Here is a 21,650-nt window from a genome sequence, read left to right as displayed (position 1 = left end):
TGGACTTTATTTGCGGAGAGCAGCTGGGTTGGGAGAAGGCAAAGCTCCCTGCATCGAGGGCAGGTTGGTAGGATGCAGGCGGGAGGGAGACCTAGGAGAGGGCAGGAGACAGGGATGAAGAGTGTGAGAGCACTCAGAGGGGAGGCCATACCAGACCCCCTATGATGGGCCCTCAGCAAACAGGACAGGCAAAGACTCCTGCCCTCCAGGAGCTCACAAAATAACCCTAGTAAATAAATCCTATGGGTAGAAGGGGATGCATATCACATAAAGGAAGGAGTAGGGGCAGCAGGAGGTGATGGGGTGAACCTGGAGCATTCTGGGCCAAGGGCACAGCAAGTGCAAAGGGTCTAACAAAGCAGAGACAGGAGAGGCAGGAGGACACAGAGGGGAAATCATGAGTGAGAGATGGAAACAGGCAGATGAGAAACCAAGAGCTCCCAGTGGGGCTGAGGAGGTCTCAGGACATGGGACCTGCTTCCTCCCCAGCCTCCCCCTCCTGCTGCCTCCAGGGGAGACCTAGGTGGCCCCTGATGGCGCTCACAGGACTCCTTCTTCGGGGATGAGGGTCCAACAGCCCCCACAGAAGAGTGTCTGCCTCAGGTGTCAGTCCAAACCAGGGCTGCGGTCGGTCCTGGGGCTGGCCTGAGGCCTGCCAGATGAGGAAGTCCTCATAGAAGGGGTCAGCCTCAGCCAGGGGCTGGTCCCAGGGGAAGTAGCCAGTGAGTAGGCAGAAGACCAGGACTCCCAGGGCCCAGGCGTCCAGGGCGGGCTGAATGGGCAGGCCCTCAGGCAGCGGCGGGGGTGCACAGAGCTCAGGGGCTGTGTAGGGGATGGGTGGTCCAGCCAGGCGGAGCAGGGTCCCACGGGGCCGCGTGTGTCCGAAGTCAGTCAGCTTGAAGTGCTGGCAATCAGGGTCACACACAAGCACATTCTCTGGCTTGACATCCCGGTACACCAGACCCAGGGAGTGGATGTGCTCCAGGGCGGAGGCCAGCTGGGCTGCACAGCGCTGGGCTGCAGAGTGTGGGAGGCCCACCTGATGGGGAGTGTAGGGATTATACTGAGGCCCTATAGCTCTCCTCAGCCCAGGAGGGAGCCTCAGGACTGCTAAGGAGGCTAAGGAAAAGGACCTCGAATAGGTCGGCCCAGGATGGCCCAGCGTGGCCCTATGAGGTCCAGTGCGACCCCATGAAGCCTGTAACCCTGTGAAGCCCAATGTGACCCTGTGAGGCCCAGTGTGGTCCTGTGAAGTCGATGATCCCACTAGGCCCAATGTGGCCCTGAGAAGACTGTGACCCTGTGAAGCCCAGTGTGACTCCATGAACCCTAGTGTGACCCCGGGAGACCCAATGTGGCCCAGTGTGGCCATGTAAGTTCCAGTGTGACCCTGTGAAGCCCCGTATGGCCCCATGAAGCACAGTGTGTCCCCATGAAGCCCTGTGTGACTCCTTGAGGCTTGTGACCCTGTGAGGCCCAATGTAACTCTGTGAGGCACAATTGTGGCGCCATGAAGCACAGTGTGAGCCGGGATCATCAGTGGGTTTCAGTGGGGTATAGTGTCACTCTTGTGCTGTCAGAGAATATCAGAGACACCTGACAATCCCATGAGCCCCATGGACCCTGTGATGACCTGCCAAGGGCAGGGTAAGCTGGTGGGGGCAGGGCAGTGGGTGAGCTTCCTGGCAGCTCAGGCTGCTCTGGGAGATGATGAGGCTCTCAGGGCACCTTGGGGACTGCCTGCTCACCTTGGGTTGGATGAAGGCCATGAGGTCCCCATGCAGAATGGGCTCTGTCAGGAAGCTGTAGGAGTTGGCTGACTCAAGGCCGATACCATAGGCCGTCACGATGGCGGAATGCACACCCAGTGAGAGCCCCACGCAGAACTCATATAGAAACCCCCGCAAGGATGTGGAGGTCTTGGGGAGCTGCTTCAGTGCTAGTGGCGTGCCTGGGGAGGCCAGAACAGGATTGGGAAGTGAACAGGGAAGCTGTGCTCACCCTGGCTGGCCCCTCAGCCTGGGCTCATTTTGACACATGCCACTTCTGCCTCTTCCAGTTCCCAGCCTAATGACATGGCCACCAGAATGTCACTAGTGGTACTAATACATGTGTGGTGGTATGACACAAGGCAGGATGCATGGTAGCTCATGCCTGTGATCGCTCTACTTTGGGTGGCTGAGTTGGGAGGATTCTTTGTGCCCCAAAGTCTGAGAACAGCCTGAGCAACATGGCAAGACTCATCTCTAAAAACAAATAAAAAAAAAAAAAGAGCACGTGGCAAGTTTATACCCCACCACCTTACAAGTCTACTGTGAGAGTAGGCAGAGAGACATCATGAAATGCCTGCAGTGACCTCATGTGGCCCCTCAGGAAAGCAAACCCACATTTGGCAAAAAGCATTTTTGAGAGAATTGGGGCAAAGGTAACCTGTGTGGGGGAGAAGACGCAACCATGGAATTGTGGCTTTCATCACTTATGAAACCGACTTCCTAGAATGGAAACTCCTTGAAGGCAAGAACTTAGGGTTTCTTTACTTTTTTTTTTTTTTCTTTTTAGCCACCAGCTGCCAGGGCCCAGCCTGGCCAGCCTTGAGGCTGTGGTGACTTAGGCAGGTCACCCTCTCTCTGAGCAGCCCGCCACTCCCCTGCAGTTTCTACAGTGTGAACTAGGATCATCAATGGGTTTCAGTGGGGTGTCATGTCACTCCTGTTGGTTAGAGAATGCCAGAGACACCTGACAATCCCATGGGAGTGCCCTGGGTCACCTCTGCAGCAACACCCACCAGTCTTTGGCACCCTGTGCTCCCCACTGTGCTGTGAGCTTCCCCATGACAGTTGTGTGTTCATGTTCCCAGCATCAGCCACCTGAGGCCAGGCTGCTAGGAGGCCTCACAGTGCACATACAATGGCGCCCAAGTGCATGAGCCTCATCTACAATTCCTCTGTTCCCCGTTATGTCTCACATCTCCTTGTTCTGTAGGCACCCAGGCCTGGGTCTTGCCTTTTCTCTGCATCTCTCTCTGTTGTGAGCTGTCCCCACAAAATTCATATGTTGGAGATTTAACCCCAGCACCGCAGAACATGACTGTTTGGAGACAGGTCTTTGAAGAGGTTAGATGAGGGCGCTAGGGTAGGCCCTAAACCTGAACATCTAGGGTCCTCAGGAGAAGAGATTAGGACACAGACATCTACAGGGAAACAGGGAAAAAATGGCTGTCTGGAAGCCAACGAAGCCACCTGCTAACACTCCCACTTCCAGGACCATGAGGAAATAAACTTTTGGTTTATGGAAACTCCTTCTGGGGATCTTGGTGATCGCAGCCTGACAGACTCCTCCAGACTCTCCCTCCCACCCACATTGGGAGCTGTGAGGGTGAAGGCCAGCTCTCTTTATCTGGGGATCCCCAGAACCACCTGGCATTAGGCTGAACCCCTGCGTGTCCTCCAAAGGTGTGCCCTGAACCAAGATTGACTCCAAGCTTCATTCATAGCATCCATTTCGTGTAAGGACAAGGCTGACTGTATGCTGGGTAAAAGGTACTGGACACTCTCCTGGGTGTCAGCCTTGCTAAGTGCTTGACTAATGGCATTAACTCTGAATCATCCCATGGGACCACTGAACTAGCCCTATGTAAGATTATGTTCAGGGAATCAATGGTTCTCTCAAGGAGGAAACTTATACATTTTCTTTCTTTCTTTCTTTCTTTTTTTTTTAAGAGACAGAGTCTCGCTTTATTGCCCTGGGTAGAGTGCCATGACGTCACAGCTCACAGCAACCTCCAACTCCTGGGCTTATGCGAGTCTCTTGCCTCAGCTGGGACCATGGGCTTGGCTATTTTTTGTTGCAGTTTGGTTGGGGCTGGGTTTGAACTTGCCACCCTTGGTATATGGCGCCAGCGCCCTACCCACTGAGCCACCAGCACCACCCGGAAACTTCTACATTTTCAAAGGAAAGAAACTGAGTCTAAGGAGTTCCCCCAAACATAGCTTGGGTTGGGTAGAGGTAAGACTTGATTTAGGTGTAGGAGATGTCTCGGTCTGCGCCCACGACCCTGCCCCTAGCTACACCAACCACCTCCATCCCCAGGACCTGGTACCTTTCTGTCGATGGGTGACCAGCAGGACACAGCCGAAGCGGCCCTGGCCCAGGGGACGCACTTGCTGGTAGAGCTCGTCCACCTCAGCTCGGACCAGGGTCTGGGCACTCAGTGCCATCATGTCCTCCAGCGCCAGGGCAGTCTCCTGGCCCTGTCGGAGTTCCTCTGCGGTCAGGCCCCCCAGACCCTCTTCACCTCCATCCTCCCCAGCCTCCACCTCTGTCAGCTCTTCGTCAGACTGTTTGCCTGGCATCTCTGCAAGGACAGACCGGGAAAGGGTGCCCAGGTTCAGGTCTCATCAGGCCTGGGGCCCTAGGGCAGAGGAAGCAGTACCCCTGGGTCTGAAGGAGGAGGGGCTGGAGGCTCATTGCTGCTTCTTATTTTGACTCAGTTTCCCCAGGTGAGAGTCCTTGAGGAGGAGAGAGATTATCCCTTGTGTGAGGAGAACTGAGCCTGATGTCCCCTGCCCCCACGTCCCTGCACCACCTGATGGCCTGAGGTTGAAAGATGAACCAGATAACTGGAGACACCCCCAACCTTGTTTCCAAAGCAAACAGACTTGGGCCCTGGGGGTGGATGAGAGAAGAACAGGTGCTCTCTGCCCCCAGGGGCTGGGAGGCAGGGCTGCACAGGGGGGCCTGGGACGCCTGGGTCCGGCAGGGAACAGGCGCTTGGATGGGTCCCCAGGACCTTCTCAGGCCTGGGGTCCACCTCTTATAGCTGGTCTGCTTCCCTCAGACCCAGGCTGCCCACCTACCCCTCTCCTGGAACCTTATATCTCTCTTACAGCTGCCCCCCTCCAAAATCTGTATCCCTAACATTCTGCCACTCTGCAGCCTCTGGGTGCTCCCCAAGGGCCCCAGGACCCAGGCTGTCTGGCCATTTTCTTTCTTAGGTGCTACCCACCTCACTCCACAAACCTTGCTTTCCTCTTGGCCAGGGCTCAGCCCTCCGGACCCACCTTCTCCAAGTCCTGCCAGACTCTTCTGCCGTGGTCAGCACCCGGCACTCAGGGCTCAAGCCAACAGAAGCCTGCCCTGAGCAAGATCCCGCCCCAACTCTGGGGGGTCATAGGGCCCCGCCCCAGCCCTGCCCAGGCCTGGTCCCTTTTGCCCCCACTGGGAGCAGAGCGACATCGTGTGTTGCCTCCTAGAACTGGCTGTGGTCAGATAAAGGCCCTGGCCCAGCTAGGCCCTCTTCCCTCAGACCTAGGGGTCCTGGCCCCTGCAGAAAATGAAGTCATCTCTGGAACTCACCCCTGCCTTGAGCCCCCCAGCTGCCCTATCAACATCCCATTGACAGGTGTTTGGAGAGGGGTATCCAGGGCCGTGGACACTGGGGTGCTGTGTGGGGAAAGAATGAGACAACGAGATTCCAGAATGATGCAGTGAAGGATGACCTCAGACTTGGGGGCATGGGAAGCAGGTGTTGGAGCAACTGGGATGAGAGGGGCCTGGGGGTTGAGAGGTCTGTGTTCTGTACCTGAAGACTTAAGTGGGTGAGGGGAGGTCATGTGTGGACCCCTGGGCCTTGGGTCCCCCTGACTCCATAGAGAGGGTTAATGATACAAATAATTTGAAAAAGTTCAATGATAGGAAAAAGGACCACTGAGCACTTGCTTCTCTGCTCTCAGCACAGGATTATTAAGCCACCCCCAAAGTCAGCCAGTCCCTGGCCAACAGAGGGGCTCCAGAGGGCTTCACTTCTGTTCTGCCCCTTAGGCTTATAGCTCATGAACAACATGAACCTGCTTTATTTATTTTTATTATTTATTTATTTTTTGAGACAGAGTCTCACTAGGTCACCCTTGGTAGAGTACTATGGCATCACAGCTCACAGCAACCTCAAAGTCTTGGGCTTAAGCAATTCTCTTGCCTCAGCCTCCTAAGCAACTGGGACTACAGGTGCCCACCACAATGCCTGGCTATTTTTTGTTGTAGCTGTTGTTGTTTAGCTGGCCTGGGCCGGGTTTGAACCTGCCAACCTGGGTGCATGTGGCTGGTGCCATAACCACTGTGCTATGGGTGCCAAGCTTTAATTTTATTTTTTAAAATAAATTTTATTTGGAATAACTGTAGATTTTACAGTATGGTTACAAAGATTGTGCAGTTCCCATGTACCCCTCACCCAGCTTCCCCCAACATTGGCATCTTAACACAACCAAAGGTGCATATGAGAGAACAAAAACTTTACTGATGAGGTGCCAGACTCTTTCCGTTTCCTCTGCACACCCATTTGGAGCCTTTCTCTGTCCCGGGACCAGCTCATGATGCTGTGCTGCACTAAGCGAGCTTGCTTTTCAATCTAGAAGGCATAAATTCCCATTGAGGAAACTCAGTCTCCTGTTCCTGGGTGCCAGGGACACAGAATTGGATCTATCCAGCTCCTGTCCTGCAGGCGTGAGCCAAGCCAGAGGTCCATATGCCATCAGGGTGGTGGGTGGGAAAACTGGGGCCCAGATTGGCCTGGGGAAATGATGGAGCCTATAAGAACCAGGCCTGGCTCCTAATGGACAGGTCTGAGAAAGATGGATGGCACTTGGACAATCACAAACCATGGTGCTCTGTGGGAGCAAAACCTGGAGGGATTTAGAAATGAAAAAGGTCCATCCTGGACAATCAGAGATGGGAGACAGAAAAGCAGAGAGAAATGAATCATTCTGATACAAGTTCCTCAGAAGGCCAGAGAGAGCTGGGGGCGGGGAATGCTCCCTAGAGCTGTGGGGCTGAGAGAGGTGATCTCAGTGGAGGGCACAAGATGTACCTAAGTCTGCCAGCATCCCATGGCAACACCGGACCCTAGAGGAATGGTAGAGCTAGAGATGTACATGGTGTCGGATCCTGAAAGTTCAGATTTTGTGCCATGGACAGTGGGAGTCATTGAAGATCTTAGAGGAGAGGAGTAATCTTGTCAGAACTCCTTGATGTGCATTCAAGGCTCGGCCAAGCAGCTAAGGCGCCAGCCACATACACCTAAGGTGGCGGGTTCGAATCCCCAGCCTGGGCCCGCCAAAAAACAATGATGGCTGCAACCAAAAAATGGCCAGGCGTTGTGGCGGGTGCCTGTAGTCCCAGCTACTTGGGAGGCTGAGGCAGGAGACTCGCTTGAGCCCAGGAGTTGGAGGTTGCTGTGAGCGTGATGCCATGGCACTCTACCCAGGGGGATAGCTTGAGGCTCCGTCTCAAAAAAAAAAGGTGTGTATTCAAAATGTTTGTATAGAAACCTATCTATGGGGAGGGGGAACTAGAGCCTTCTTTCAAGAATATATACTTGGAATAGAAGGAAGAGGAAGAGTCTCTAAGGGAGGTGGGGCTGGGGAAGCCCTGGATCTGAAGAAGGAGGGGCTGAGGGCCTGGATCCCTGGGTCTGAGGGAGGAGAGGCTAGGGGCCTAGACCCCTGGGTCTGAGGGAGGAGGGATAAGGAGTTTGGATCCCTGGCTCTGAAGGAGGAGGAGCTAGGGGTATCCCTGGGTCTGAGGGAGGAGGGGCTAGGGGCCTAGACCCCTGGGTCCTCAGTTGGAAGGGGGATTGCACATCCAAGTCCAGCATTCAGTGGGAAGAGGTGCAGTGTGTTCCCTCTGTCCTTTGGGAGCAGCTGTCTCCCCATCCAGGTGGCCATGAGAGCTGGGGGAAGGGCCTTTGGCCCATGCTCTGGCCACCTGGTCAGGACGATCCTGCATCTGTCCCTGTCTTCCTGCCACCTTTGTCGTCATCCTCTTCATCTGTCCAGTCCTCCAAGCTTGACCCTCCCTCTTTCTCTTCCTCCCCACCCTCATAGGACTCGTTCTCCAAGTCCCCAGGTCCTTCTCTATTTCCCTCCAACCCCCAGTTGTCCCCCAGAAAGTCCAGGACAGCCAGTGCAGGGCTCCTAGTCTCAGGATCCAGGTCTAGAAGCCCCCTGAGCAAGGCCAGAGCTGGGGGTGCAAACTGGTCCCAGGGTGGTGGTGGCTGAGGAGGCTGGGGCCTGGTGGTCATCCAGCAAGCAAAGGTTTCAAACTCAGGGTCAGGGGCCAAGGCCACTTCCCAAGGGAAACACGCAGTGGCTGCACAGAAGAGAAGCACCCCCAGGCCCCAGGAGTCCATAGACGGTCGCAGGGGCAGGGTGTCGGCCGGCAGGAGGAGGCAGAGCTCAGGCGGTGCAGTGGGCAGTGGGGCTGGTGGTGCAGGAGTTGGGCTGCCCTCCGGCCGGGTCAAACCCAGGTCACCTAGGGCCACACGGCTGCACACAGGGTCAAAGACCAGCACATTGTCTGGCTTGACGTCTGCGTGCACCAGCCCCCGGCTGTGGAGGAAGTCCAGAGCGCCAGCCAACTGGGCCATCACCCGCTTCACCAGCAGCTCTGGGAGGCCCTGAGGTCAAGGAGAGATGAGAAAGGTCAAGGTGTTTTGGCTCCTTCTTCTTAGTTGCCCTTGACAGAGGCCCTAGATTCCTTAGCCCTAAAGGTTCTAACTCTTGGACTTTGAGAACTTAGAGCCCCAAACTGGTGGCTCCCTGCAGTGTCCTCAGACAGCCTCTCAGAGACCTCCTGTGCATCACCCTCAGCCAAAGCTGTCACCCATATCTGCACTTTCTCAGGCCAGCTCCAAGCTGGAGCCCCGTGGGAGCCCTGATTATAACCAGAAGCTCTTTCTTTTAGCTTCTTTCAAAGGTTCTCTTAACCCTAATGCTCAGACCCACTCCATCCAGATCCCCAGAGAGAACCCAAATCCCAGACTTACCCTAACCCTAGTGCTATCTCCAACTCAGAGCCTGTTCTAAAGTCTCCCAGTTTACTTCAACTGATTGGTTGGTTAACTCATTCAGCTGGCCAGTCAGCCAGCCATGAAGCCATCCCTCTCTCCACATCCACTCAACATCCATGCCTCCAGCTAGCAATCCTGGCTTAATCAGGGATTTATTACCAACATTCATCCATTTATCCTTCCTTATTTCCTTTCATCCTTCTCATCCATCCACCCATCCCTCCATCCTTCCTTCTATCCACCCATCCCTTCATCCTTCTGTCCATCCTACCCATCCATTCATGCAGACACCCATCCTTCCTTTCTTCCTTTCATTAATCCATTATCCATCCATCCAGCCATCCACCCAGCCAGCCAGTCAGCCGTTCATCCCCCCACTCCTACAGCCATGCATCCATCCATCCACCTATGCATCCGTAGATTCTTCTTCCCACTTCTTTTCCTTCTTTTCATTTATCTCTAACCCTATCTCAAATTTCATAGTCTATTTGTAGAAATATCCTCACCTCTAATCTTCAAACTCAAGAGGCCCTTGAGTTTCATGGTTTTAGTCCCAACCTGGTCTCCTTTCTAGAGGAGACTCCATTGCATCTCACCTTTGCTCAGCCTGTTCCCACACTTTCAGCTATTCCTGCCTCCCTTGGCATGCTCATACTTCACTCCATATCATGGATTACCAACCTATAACCAACTTTGAACCCAAGCCACCCAACTCCATCTGTGCCCACATCCCTCATCCCATCTCTGTTCCCATCCCCACCTCCTGCATGAGCCCCAGTCCACCCTCAATCCCACTACCAGCTCCCAGCTCATCAAAGCTTATGTTTAGTGATTAGATGGGTGAGGGTGGGGTCAGGCATAGAACTGCATTGAGAATTAGAAATGGGAGGTCATTTGAGGTCAGGGTTTGGGACAGAGTTGGAACTCGGATAAGTAGGCCCAGCCTTTGTCTCCTGCCTGCCTCACCCTTTCCTGGAGCATCCCGCTGAGGTCCCCACAGGGCGCGTACTCCTGGGCGAAGACAAAATAGCGGGGAGTCTGCAGGGGTCCTGCCAGCGTCTGCAGCAGGCCTGGGTGTGAGGAGACACAGCGGCCCACACAGAACTCTCTCAGGAAGGTGGTTCTCAGGACAGAGTCCCGACGCAGAAGCTTCAGAGCCACAGCTGGACCTGCCCAGGAGATGGGACCAGAGGAGAGCTCAGGTGGCTCTGGCTCTAGGCTCTTAAACAAGCCACTAACCCCTCTGAGCCCCAGACTGCTCGTGGAGAAAGCAAGTGTCTTCACCTGCGAAGTGTGGGTTGGAGGAGATCTTCCCTGAGGGTCCCCCCTGCTCTGCCTCAGACTGCTCTGTGGTGTTATAGACCTATCTTACCCTCTCTGGGCCTCAGCTTCCTCTTGCATAAAATAAGGGACATGGTGGTGACTTGGATTCCAAGTTGCACCCCTGCTTGCTGTGGGAGCTTAGGCAGACACTTACCCTCTCTGGGTGACCTCTGTTTCCCAGAAGATCACAGAGCTCTTAACTAAGAGTTCCTATCAAGACAGGTTCCCATCAGCTCCTCCTGGAAATGTCTCCTGTCTGGGTGGCTTCCTAGAACCCTTATGATGGGAGAGTTTGGGAGTCTTTCCTTGACTGGCTGAACTCACCCCCGTGGCGAGGCTGGGCAAGGAGCACACGGCCATAGGAGCCAGAGCCCAGCTTTCGGATGAGGCGATACTGGACTTGCAGACTCCTCACCAGGGTGACCCTGGTGGCTGTCAGCTCCACCAGCCGTTGGAGGGCCTTGGCTGTGTCCTCCTACAAGAGAGGGGTAAGGGAGGGGAAGGAGTGAGCCTGGGGTCTGCTGAGAGTGTTAGGGAAGGAGGCCAGAGGCCCAGCCTAGGGATGGTGGTGGGGGCAGGAGATAGGGGTCACTGTCCCCAGAAAGGAGGATGAGTCACAGTGACTCACCCAGCTTTAGGCCACCTGTTTTTTTTGTCCTGGTGGGGTTAGGGGTCATTGTTTCAGAGGGCTAGCCTGCCCCTGTCTGTAGGAGTAGGCCAGAGGCCCCCATCCCTAACTGGAGCTCCAGTGGTGTCCCCCTTGCCACCCTCATCTCTCTCTGCATAGTCTTCTCCCTCATGCATCCTGTTCTTTGTTTCTGAGTCCATTTCTCCAGGGCCTCAGTCTCCATGTGCCCCCTTGGTTGTCTGTTTTTCTCTCTCACTATGTCAGGTCCCTGAGGCCTTTCTTTTTCCCCTAGTCTATCTCCTTGTGTAGCCGCCCTGCCCACCTTCCTCCCCATCTCCCATCTCTCACCTCTGGGTCCCCATCCTCAGGGGTCTCAGGGGCCCTGAGCTCCATCTGAGGGTCGCCTGGTGTTGGCTGGCCCCAGGCAGGCACCCCTTGTCTGGGCTCCCCAGAGACCAGCCCGTCCCCAGAGCCCCCAGCACCCGCGGGTCCTTGCTGCGCAGAGTCGAGGATGAGAGCCCGCTGGAGGATGTCTGCCTGTGTCTCCCCTGGGTTCCGTCTGACTCTGATGAGCTTGGAAGATGTCTTTGTCTCCCTCTGGGTGTATGTCCCTCTCTGTGTTGCCCAGTTTATTTCTTTGACTCCTTCTCACTCTCTCTTTAACCAATCACAGTCTCTTTCCTTCTGTAGGAGTCTGGCTCTCTTCACCTTCCCTATGTCTGGGTGTCTCACCCTGTGTCTTGGGGTAGGACTTCTTTTCCCTCTCCTGTCTCTGTCAGTCCCCAGCCCTCTCCATTGCCCCCTACGCTCTACCCACTCTTTGGCCACCAATTGTGCCTATGGGTGTCCCCACACTGTTTTCTGCCTCCTTCCTCCTCTCCCCTCATCTGTGGTTGCCTCTCTCTGCCTCCCTCTGGGTGTCTCTGTGTCTCTTTTCTCCTCTCTTTGTTCCCAACGCTCTCTCAAAGTCTTTGTCCCTCCCTTTCTCTGGGCCCGGGACAGGGGTGTGTGTGACAGCTCACAGACAGAGACATCCTGTCCCCCACACCCCTCCCTCACTCCCTCTGGCCACTGCCCCCTCCCTCTCCCTTCCAAACATAGACCGGCTTGGACTCTGGGCTCTGGTCCCAGGACAGAGGGGACAAAACACATTGTAAACCCCCAATGTCCAGGCCTGAGTACAGAGGGAAATGTGGGAAAGACCCCTTCACACACCTGAGTTGGGATGACAGGACCAGAGCTGAGTACTCTGTCTTCCTTCTGGGACTGGAGCGCTGGTGTCCAGGACTCGGGGGACCATTCCCAAAGCCCTGCTCCCTAACACCAAGAGGCTAGGTCCTAGTGCCTCCTCTCTCAGACCCAGGGCCCCCAGCCCCTCCTCCCTCAGATCCAGGGGTCCAGACCTCTAGTCCCTCCTCCCTCAGATAAGGGGGTCCAGGCGGCCTCTGGTCCCTCCTCCCTCAGACCTGGCGGTCTAGTCCCCTAGCCCCTCCTCCCTCAGACCCAGAGGTCCAGGCCCCTAGCTCCTCCTCCCTTGCACCAGGAGCTCAAATCGCTGTGAGCTACACTGGGAACAGAGGTCTCTCATGTCTCAGCACCTGCCCGAAGCTGGCCCTAAGCACGGCTTTACGCTGGATCCTCCCAGCTGCCCAGAGAGGTTCAGTATTCATTCCCAGTTCACAGAGCAGGAAACTGAGGTTCTGAGAGGCGATCGCCTTACACAAGGTCAGGAGGGGAGCGGGCGCTAGGCCAGGTCTGTGTGACTCAGAGGCCTGACACCTGCCCCACTCGCGTTTCCACCACTACTACTGCCCTGCTATTAATAAAGGCGAAGTAACAACAGCTTCTCGAGACTCTGGAAGGAGCCACAGGAACTGGCCTTGGTGCCAGGCTCGGGAGCTTGACTGCGTTGATTGTGGGCAGAGGCAGGGCTTCCTCTGCTCTTTGGCTTTTCTAAGGGTAGCTTAGGAAACATTGCAGACCTACAGAAACGTAGGGAGAACGCTGTCATGCATGCCCATGACGGGCGTCACCCTTTTGCCGTGGTTGTTTCATCTTTTATGGGGGGGAGGAGCTCAAATTATGTTGAAGTAAATGAAATCTTCTTAGGTGAAAATGACACATATTTGCTTTAAAACACTCCAGCAAAAGAAAATAAAAGTGTGTGCGTGTAAATAAGTGTTACTAATTGAGAACCATAGGCTTGTTTTATTGCTCTCTCTATTTGTGGTTCTATTGGAAATTTTCCCTCATAAAATGCTGCAAGTTATAAAATAAACTGCAAGGATCATGATAAATGGCACCCACCCGGGCACACATTTTTAGAGGAGTAAGAAAAATTTCCACCTCAACTACAACTCTCATATTTAATGACATTAATAATAATCTATCAACATCAATTAATAAGCAATCTGTATTCAATTTCTCCTTTTTTAAAAAAGTCCTTATTTAGATTAGTTGAGTCAGGAATCCATGTCCTGCATGCCTTTTGGGGAATTTTTAATCACTGTGCCTTTTGCATTATTTGAATTTTTCCTGTGAGTGTGTATTACATATTCAAAATTTTTAAAATAAAATAATATAATGATGACTATTTACTTGATGGTTACTAGGCCCCAGGCCTGGGCTCTTCTCTCTCTCTTTCTTTTGCTCTCTCACTCATCTGAGACTTATGGAGTCCTTCTGACACCCAAAGTGAGTAGAACAATGGCTTCCAATTTACTGACTGGGAAGCTGAGCCATGAAGAAGCAGAATTATTGGCCACAGAGACATGGCTAGGGAGAGGGTCTGGGGATACAGGGCTCCTCTCTGTCCCCCACCCATCAGCTTCTGGAAGACAGACCCCAGATGCCTGCTGAAGCTGACCTTCTCGGGGGCCTTGGAGTTGGCTGGGCATGTCACCAGGTCATAGCAACTGCAGAAGCATCTGCTATACTAAAGCTGAAAGGTCAAGTTGGAGGGCTGGCCACCTGGGTTCCCAGGAGGAGAGCAGAGGGGACGCTGCAGGCATCTATCCTTCCCCAGCCCTCCCCCACAGGCTCACTGATGATCCGGGGAGCTTTGCACCTCCCCATTTAGCAACGGCCACTCTGTGGGGTTACCCGGAGTGACCTCAATGTGCAGGTGTGGATGGGGGAGGGTCCTGTACTGGCCTCAGAGGGGCACATACACACCTCTCTTTGAAGCTGGCCTCCAGCTTCACATCTCTCTCCCCACCTTGCCCCTCCTGCCCCCAGGCTCCAAGGGCTCCTTCTGTGACCCTCTCCAGGCTTCATTCTCTCCCACTGGCCAGACCAGTGCATGCTGACAAGTGTCCAACTGCCTCTGTGCCTCAGTTTCCTCCTGTATGGAATGAAGGTAATTGCAGATACTACCCAGAACAATATCCAAAAAATTTAATATTTATAATGCATAATATGATATACATTACAATAGTATACCTAAAATAATTATATTCTGTATACTACCATATTTGTATATTAAATTATATAAACCATTGTATAGCTCATATATAACGTTATTTTTGTATTACATATATTTCAAGTAAATTCAATGAATAAAATATGTACTGAAAGAACACATACAAAATTAATTTATACTTCAAAGATTGTTTAGTCAACCCACTGCCAGCCCATCCCTCCATCCTTGGGCCAACAAAGAAAAAAAAGAAAGAGTAAAGGAAAAGAAGCTCTAACATTAAATTAATTCGCTTTGCGCTAGAAATAAGATTATAAACTAGTAAATTAAAATGTTGGTCTTTGACAATTGTCATGGTGCAGTTAATCAACTTTGCAGTAAGCTAGTTTCCTTTGCTCCCAGTTCGAGATGTTAATGCTATTTTTTCTCTGTTACAATACATATACATTGAACAAATGTTGCTCAATAAAATAACGGATGGGGCGGTGCCTATACCCAGCCAAACTGCAAATTAAAAATAGCTGAGCGTTGTGGCGAGCACCTGTAGTCCCAGCTACTTGGGAGGCTGAGGCAAGAGACTTGCCTAAGCCCAAAACCTGGAGGTTGCCGTGCGCTGTGATGCCACAGCACTCTACCGAGGGCGACAAAGTGAGACTCTTGTCTCTAAAAAAAAAAGACTTGTTGCTGGTCTGAGCTGAGGGGTTCACAGCAAATTGATCACAGCCAGTTTTGGATTTCTTTGTACTTTCTCTACTCCCACTATTTCGCTTGACTAGCTTTTGAAAAATAAAAAATAAAAATAAATACTTCTGCTACATATGTATAAATCTATCACTGCTAGGGAGTATCGCCTTGCATGTTTTTAAACGTTGTATAAATAGTATCACGTCCACGACCTTCTGCTTGCTTTTGTCTCCCCAGCCAACACTAAGCTTGTGAGGTTCCCTGGGTTATTACACGTACCTAGGGCTATTTCTTTCCTGAAAGATGTTTACTATTCTAGTGTGTGGACATGTTGTCTCCAATGGATCCATTTTTCTGAAGCTGGGTATTTTAGGTTTTTCCAATGTCATGCTCTTAGGAGCAGGAAAGCAAAGAATATTTTTACACATGTTACCTTGTACTAAGTGGCACATTTTTTTGTTCTAGGCCATTGGCCTCAATTCCTGGGTCAGAGAATAGGAGGATGTGCAACTTTCTTTGATATTGTCACATGGTTCTCCAAGGTGCTTGCATCTGGCATTGCTTTTTAATTTTTATTTGAGTTTTATTTGAGTTCAGAGATCCCTGAGAAAATAAGCTAGTGAGACTTGCATTGTCTCCAACAGAAACCACTGGCCATGTGTGGCTCTTATACACTTGAAGCATGGCTGTTCTGAATTGAGATGTGCTGTCAGCATAATAGACTCCAAGTTTGGAAGAGTATGTGGACTATCTCCTTGATAATCTTGATGCCAATTACATGTTGACATAATAATGTTTGGTCTATACATACAATAGATCTCATTATTTGCAAATTTGCCCGCTCCTTAAAATGTACTGGTAACCCCCAAATTCATATGGTGCTATAGTTAATAGCAATGAATTGTACACTTAAAAATTGCTAAGAGAGTAGATTTTTTTTTTTTTTTCGAGACAGAGCCTCAAGGTGTCACCCTGGGTAGAGTGCTGTGGGGTCACAGCTCACAGCAACCTCCAACTCTTGGGCTTAAGCAATTCTCTTGCCTCAACCTCCCAAGTAGTTGGGACTACAGGTGCCTGCCACAATGTTCGGCTATTTTTTGGTTGTAGTTGTCATTGTTATTTGGCAGGCCCAGGCTGGATTCCAACCTGCCAGCTCTGGTGTATGTGGCTGGAGCCTTAGCCGCTTGAGCTACAGGTGCCGAGCCAAGAGAATAGATTTTAAGTGTTCCCATTGCTAATAAATGATATACTCATGAGGTAATGCATATGTTAATTAGGTTGCTTTAGCCAACCCACTTGTGTGTGTGTGTGTGTGTATGTATGTCTGTGTGTTTATACACATCTATTTATTTATTTATTTATTTTTAACACACAGTTTCACTCTGTTGCCCCAGGGTAGAGTGCCATGACATCAGCCTAGCTCACAGCAACCTTAAACTTCTGGGCTCAAGTGTTCCCCCTGCCTCAGCCTCCCCAATAGCTGGGACTATAGGTGCCGCCACAACACCTGGCTAGTTTTTCTATTTTTAGTAAAGATAGGCTCTCACTCTTGCTCAGGATGGTCTCAAATTACTGAGCTCTAGCGATGCACCTGCCTTGGCCTCCCAGATTGCTAGGATTACAGGTGTGCGCCCCTGCAGCCAGCCAACACACACACACAGAGCCTGGGCAACAGAGTGAGAGTCTATCTCTAAAAAGAAATCATGCTAAACACAATAAATATATAGGATCTTTATTTGCCAATCTAAAATAAAAAAATAATAATAAGGGTAAACAACAACAAAACAGCCACTTTGTGGCATTCATGAAGCTGTGAAACATCTGAGTGGAGGATGTACACATCTCCAGCTGGGGTGTACAAGGCGACATTCTCTCTTATTGTTTCAGCCCATCCTATAAACAAGTGTCCTTTTCACATTAGTGCCAAAACATCCACATTTTGTGCTTTTGGTTGGTGACTTTGCAGTTTAAAGAGGCCCCAACCTAGGCTGCACGCAGTGGCTCATGGCTGTAATTCCTGCACTCTGGGGGCCCAGGTGGGTGGATCCCCTGAGCTCAGGAGTTTGAGACCAGCCTAAGCAAGAGTAAGACTCCTTCTCTACTAAAAAGAGGATCGCAGGTACTTGGAAGGCTGAGACAAGAGGATCACTTGAGCCCAAGAGTTTGAGATTGCTATGAGCTATGACACCATGGCCCTGTACCGAGGTGACAAAGTAAGACTCTGTCTGGGGTTGGGGGAAGGCCTCAAGCTTAGTGGCAAAATGCTGTCAAAGGCTCCTTCAGTGCTCTGGGGAGGCTGGGGTGCACCTCCAGGGGAGAAACTCTGTGGGTTGAGTGGGCTGCATCCAGGCATGATTTATACTGCTGATGGCTGTCAGTGAATCAGCAACATATATATTTACAATGTTTTTTTTTGTTGTTGTTTGTTTGTTAAGAGACAGGGTCTCCCTCTGTTGCCCGAGCTGGAGTGTAGTGACCCAATCATAGCTCACTGGAGGCTTGATCCTGGGCTCTTGGGATCCTCCTGTCTCAGCTTTCCAAATAACTGGGACTGCAGGTGCCTGCCACAACACCCAGATAATTTTTAATTTTTTTTCTGTAGAGATGGGGTCTAGCTATGTTGTTCAGGCTGGTCTCCAACTCCTGGCCTCAAGTGATCCTCCTGTCTCAGCTTCCCAAAGTGCTGAGATTATAGTCATGAGCCACTGTGCCCTGCCTAAAATGTATCTTTAAACAGAAACACATAGGCTCGGTGCCTGTGGCTCAAGTGGCTAAGGCGCCAGCCATGTACACCTAGGGTGGCGGGTTCAAATCCAGCCGGGGCCCACCAAACAACAATGATGGCTGCAACCAAAAAATAGCTGGGTGTTGTGGTGGGCGCCTGTGGTCCCAGCTACTTGGGAGGCAGAGGCAGGAGACTCGCTTGAGCCCAGGAGTTGGAGGTTGCTGTGAGCTGTGATGCCATAGCACTCTACCCAGGGGGCAGCTTGAGGCTCTGTCTCAAAACAAAACAAAACAAAACAGAAACACATAAATAAACAATGTTATGTATGGATTAGTTGAAGAAAATGCTGTGACAACAAACTTTTGGCAACTTGACCCAGTGCTTCCCCCAGGGCAGAGGCTCAGTATTCTCCAGTTTGATGTATCAGCAACTCCATGGAACACAACTACCACTAAATAAGGAGAATCCTCCAAACTGAGAGAAAGAAAGCATATCGTCAATATGATTTTCACAGGTTGGGTGAAGTGGTTCACACCTGCAATCCTAGCACTTTGGGAGGCCAAGGTAGGTGGATAGCCTGTGAGCTCCGGAGTTTGAGACCAGCCTGAGTAAGGGTGAGACACTGTCTCTAAAAAAAAAAAGAAAAAAATAGCCAAGTGTTGTGGCAGGGACCTGTAGTCCCAGCTACTAGGGAGACTGAGGCAATAGAATCACTTTAGCCAAAGAGTTTGAGGTTGCTGTGAACTATGATGTCACAGCTATGATGTGACATTACAGCATGATGTCAACCCCAGGACGACTCAGTGAGACGCTGTCTCAAAAACAAACAAACAAAAGAAAGGCTATTTTCATCTGTTTCTATTTACTTTTTTAGAAATGGAAAGGTACAGTTCTCCAGGCAACACTGGGGTTTAAGGACCCCACTTAAGTCCATCCATCTGTGGGTCCCTCTGGAAGTCCAAAGATCATAGACACAATCACTGAATTCTCCACCCCTAAGCAGGCTCCTCCCTAATCTCATCCTCTCCTCTCCTTTGTGGGCCATTGCCCTGGCCTTTCCCCAGCCTCCAACCTCCCCCTGGAGCACTCCACTCACCACCCCACAGGCATCTTTCTAACCCTAGGTTTTGACCCTGGCCCTCCCCTTCTCAACAGCTTCCCATGGCTCCCATTGCCCTCAGGATAGACTCCAAGCTCCCCAGCCTGGCCTCTGAGCCCTTGTGGACCTGGCACCTGTTCCAACTTATTTTCATGCCTCTCCCCCTCTCCATCTCTCCCACACCTCAGTCACATGGATAGACTCAGAGTGTCTGAGGCTTGCTGGATTCTTTTCTCAGGAAATGTGTGCAGAATGAGGGGATGATCAGGTGGCCAAAGGCAGAGGGTTTGTAGTGGCTTTGTAAATCCCATGTGATTAACAATAATTATAGCAGGCGTTTACCGAGCACTGGGTAATACCAACCCCAGTGCTAATCCTCACAGCACCCTGGGGAGGTGGTCCTATTCTTAGCACTGTTTCGTAGCAGAGGAAAAGGAGACTCCTGGAGATTAGGCCTCCTCCCAGGGTCCTGCCACAGGTCAGTGGAGGGGACTCAAATGCTAAGTCAGACTCTACATTTCATGCCCTCGGCCTCTCTGCTATTTGTCAATGTTTGTGGGCCAGGCGCTGGGGGCAGATGTAGGTCAAGTTTGCTGACTTCACTCCTTTCTGTTCACATTTCACTTGCATCCCCTGGGCTGGGGCTCAGCCCTGGGAGACTGGAGGATGGGGTCCATTCCTGCCCTGGGGAAGGATCTGGAAGGTACTGTGGACCAGCACCAGGCATTTATAAAACAGGGCCTGCCTATTTTAACAGAAGTGGTAATGGGGAACGCAGAAGTGGTTCCAAATGGTCCTGATGAGACAATGGGTAGGGTAGGAAGGGGGTCTCTGGACAGTCACGTGGTGAATGAGCAAACAAAAATAGTAAGGCCAGTCAGTCCATCTGTGACTGGGATTCTGACTGAAATGAGATTGATTAAGTAACCATGGAGCGTCTACCCACCACCTTATATCAAGCAAGTTCTCTGGACGAGCAGGGAGCAAAACTGACACCCAGCCCTGGCAGACAGCTCTGTAGACATGGGAAGCAGATTAGGCAGTTGCCTGGGGCTTGATGGGCAGGGAGTAGGGTACTGGGGTGACAGATGAGAGGTGCAATGTTTCCTTTTGGGGGTGATGAAAATGTTTTAAAATTTACTGTGATGGTTGTGACAATGTCAAAAGCCATTGATTTGTACACCTTATTTATTTATAAATAATAAATCATCATAGCTCACTGCAGTGTGGAGCTCCTGCCTCAGCTCCACTGTAGCTAGAACTATAGCTGGTGCCCCACACCCCACCTGATCTGTAGACTTTCAGTGGGTGACTTGTGTGGTATGTGAATTCCATCTCAGTGAAACTCTAAAAACGTACATGGCCCAGTGGGGAGACTGGTCAGAGAGAGACAGACCACATGAATACAACCTGTTGGGCACCCAGAGTGTTTTTGAGTTTTAACGCCCTGCCTCTTGTACATGACAGAATTATTTTCCATAATAATCATGTAATGGTCACCAGCATCTCTCTCGACCCATCGGTTTTTCTTTCATTTTAAAACTATCAGACTTTATTTTCTAGGGCAATTTGAAGTTCACAATAAAACAGAGCAGAAGGTACAGAGAGCTTCTACCCACCCCCAGTCTCTCCCACTCTCCACACACCTACCAGATGGCCCAATTGTCACAATTGATGAATCTACATGGACATATCATTACCAGCCACAGTCCCTAGTCTACATTTGAGTTCACTTTTGATGGTATACATTCTGCGGGTTTTGAAAAATGCGTAATGACACATATCCAGCCTTATGGCATCATATTTCACTGCTTAAAATCCTCCTCCTGTCCATCCTTCTTCCCCACAGCCTCCACTGCTCTTTTCACTGTCACCAGAGTTTTGCCTTTTCTAGAATGTCATAGAGCCAGGATCATGCAGCATACCTCAGGGTGGCTTCTTTCACCTAGTAATATGCATTTAAGGTTCTTCCCTATCTTCTCACAGCTTGATAACTCCTTTCTTTTATTGCTTAACAACCTTCTATTGTATGGATGTACTCCAGTTTATTAATCCATTCATGTATTGAAGGGCATCTTGGTTACTTCCAAGTTTAGAGAATTAGGGATAAGGTTGCCATAAACATTCACTTGTGGGATTTTGTATGGACATAATGTTTTCAACTCATTTGAGTAAATATCAAGAAATTTGACTCCTGAATTGTATGCTAAGAGTATGTTTAGTTTTCTAAGAAATTCTACCATATATAACAAAATTATTTCCTGTCATCATTTGTCATCCTTGTCTAGATTTCAGTTTAGTGTGAAACAAGTAGAAAGGGGATGAGAAGAGTATCTTTTGATTTTAGAGTTATTAACTCAAATTCAGTAAATATGTTGGGTATGACCTAAAATTTTCATCCACCGAGTTCAAAAATATTACACTTTGCAGTTGGCACTCTGTTTTGATGTTTGAAATGTCCTACATAATTACAAATCCCAGCAATCATATGGGAGGACAGAATAGAAGTGATGCTGGCTCTTCGTCTCTTTGCAATCACTGTGTTGTCAATGTCCATTTCAAAATAACCATTTTAAACAAAGTGGGAATAAGGTGCTGGAGATGAAAGTTGCAGATGTATTGAACTTAAACAATTCCAACCCTCATGAATATATTCCCCAAATGAATTCATGTCCTTACTGCTGTAAAACTGGAGTTATTACTTTGATATGTAATGTAATGCTTATTGAAAGATAAATAATAAAACAATGAAAATGTACTAACTATATATGTATATATACATACATATATGCATGAAAATATCTATGTGTATATATACATTCATATGTGTATATATTTAGAACTTCATGGTAACAGCAGCAGCAGCAGCAAATGTTCAGACCAATGAAAGATGTTTTCCAGGGAAGAATATTTGATCACTGACATTATTTA

The 21,650-nt window shown here is 50.5% G+C and overlaps 2 protein-coding genes across 2 annotated transcripts; both read right to left on the bottom strand.

Moving 5' to 3' along the window:
- Positions 1-460: 460 nt before the first annotated feature.
- Positions 461-4,352, bottom strand: SBK2 (SH3 domain binding kinase family member 2). The gene is made up of 3 exons (XM_003802921.1): positions 4,100-4,352; positions 1,749-1,951; positions 461-1,039 (listed from the first exon to the last, which is right to left on the bottom strand). The coding sequence occupies exons 1-3, from the start codon at positions 4,350-4,352 to the stop codon at positions 461-463; spliced, it is 1,035 nt and encodes a 344-aa protein (XP_003802969.1).
- A 3,232-nt stretch (positions 4,353-7,584) lies between these two features.
- SBK3 (SH3 domain binding kinase family member 3) lies at positions 7,585-11,186 on the bottom strand. Its single transcript, XM_003802897.2, has 4 exons — positions 11,142-11,186; positions 10,490-10,640; positions 9,809-10,011; positions 7,585-8,449 (listed from the first exon to the last, which is right to left on the bottom strand). The coding sequence occupies exons 1-4, from the start codon at positions 11,184-11,186 to the stop codon at positions 7,763-7,765; spliced, it is 1,086 nt and encodes a 361-aa protein (XP_003802945.1). The 3' UTR covers positions 7,585-7,762.
- Positions 11,187-21,650: the final 10,464 nt, after the last annotated feature.

The sequence above is a fragment of the Otolemur garnettii genome, unplaced genomic scaffold (assembly GCF_000181295.1).
Source record: "Otolemur garnettii isolate 467f Iridium unplaced genomic scaffold, OtoGar3 scaffold00264, whole genome shotgun sequence".
Taxonomy (NCBI): Eukaryota; Metazoa; Chordata; class Mammalia; order Primates; family Galagidae; genus Otolemur; species Otolemur garnettii.
The sequence above is the reverse complement of the archived record's forward strand: the minus strand, read 5'-3'. Positions and strand labels throughout refer to the sequence as shown.

Coding starts and splice junctions, on each gene's coding strand:
- SBK2 (XM_003802921.1), bottom strand. CDS start 4,352: ATGCCAGGCAAACAGTCTGACGAAGAGCTGACAGAGGTGGAGGCTGGG. Junction 1,952..4,099: donor GGTCACCCATCGACAGAAAG/GTACCAGGTCCT, acceptor TGGCCTCCCCAG/GCACGCCACTAGCACTGAAG. Junction 1,040..1,748: donor TGGCCTTCATCCAACCCAAG/GTGAGCAGGCAG, acceptor ACTCCCCATCAG/GTGGGCCTCCCACACTCTGC.
- SBK3 (XM_003802897.2), bottom strand. CDS start 11,186: ATGGAGCTCAGGGCCCCTGAGACCCCTGAGGATGGGGACCCAGAG. Junction 10,641..11,141: donor CTGAGGATGGGGACCCAGAG/GTGAGAGATGGG, acceptor CCTCTCTTGTAG/GAGGACACAGCCAAGGCCCT. Junction 10,012..10,489: donor TGCCCAGCCTCGCCACGGGG/GTGAGTTCAGCC, acceptor TCTCCTGGGCAG/GTCCAGCTGTGGCTCTGAAG.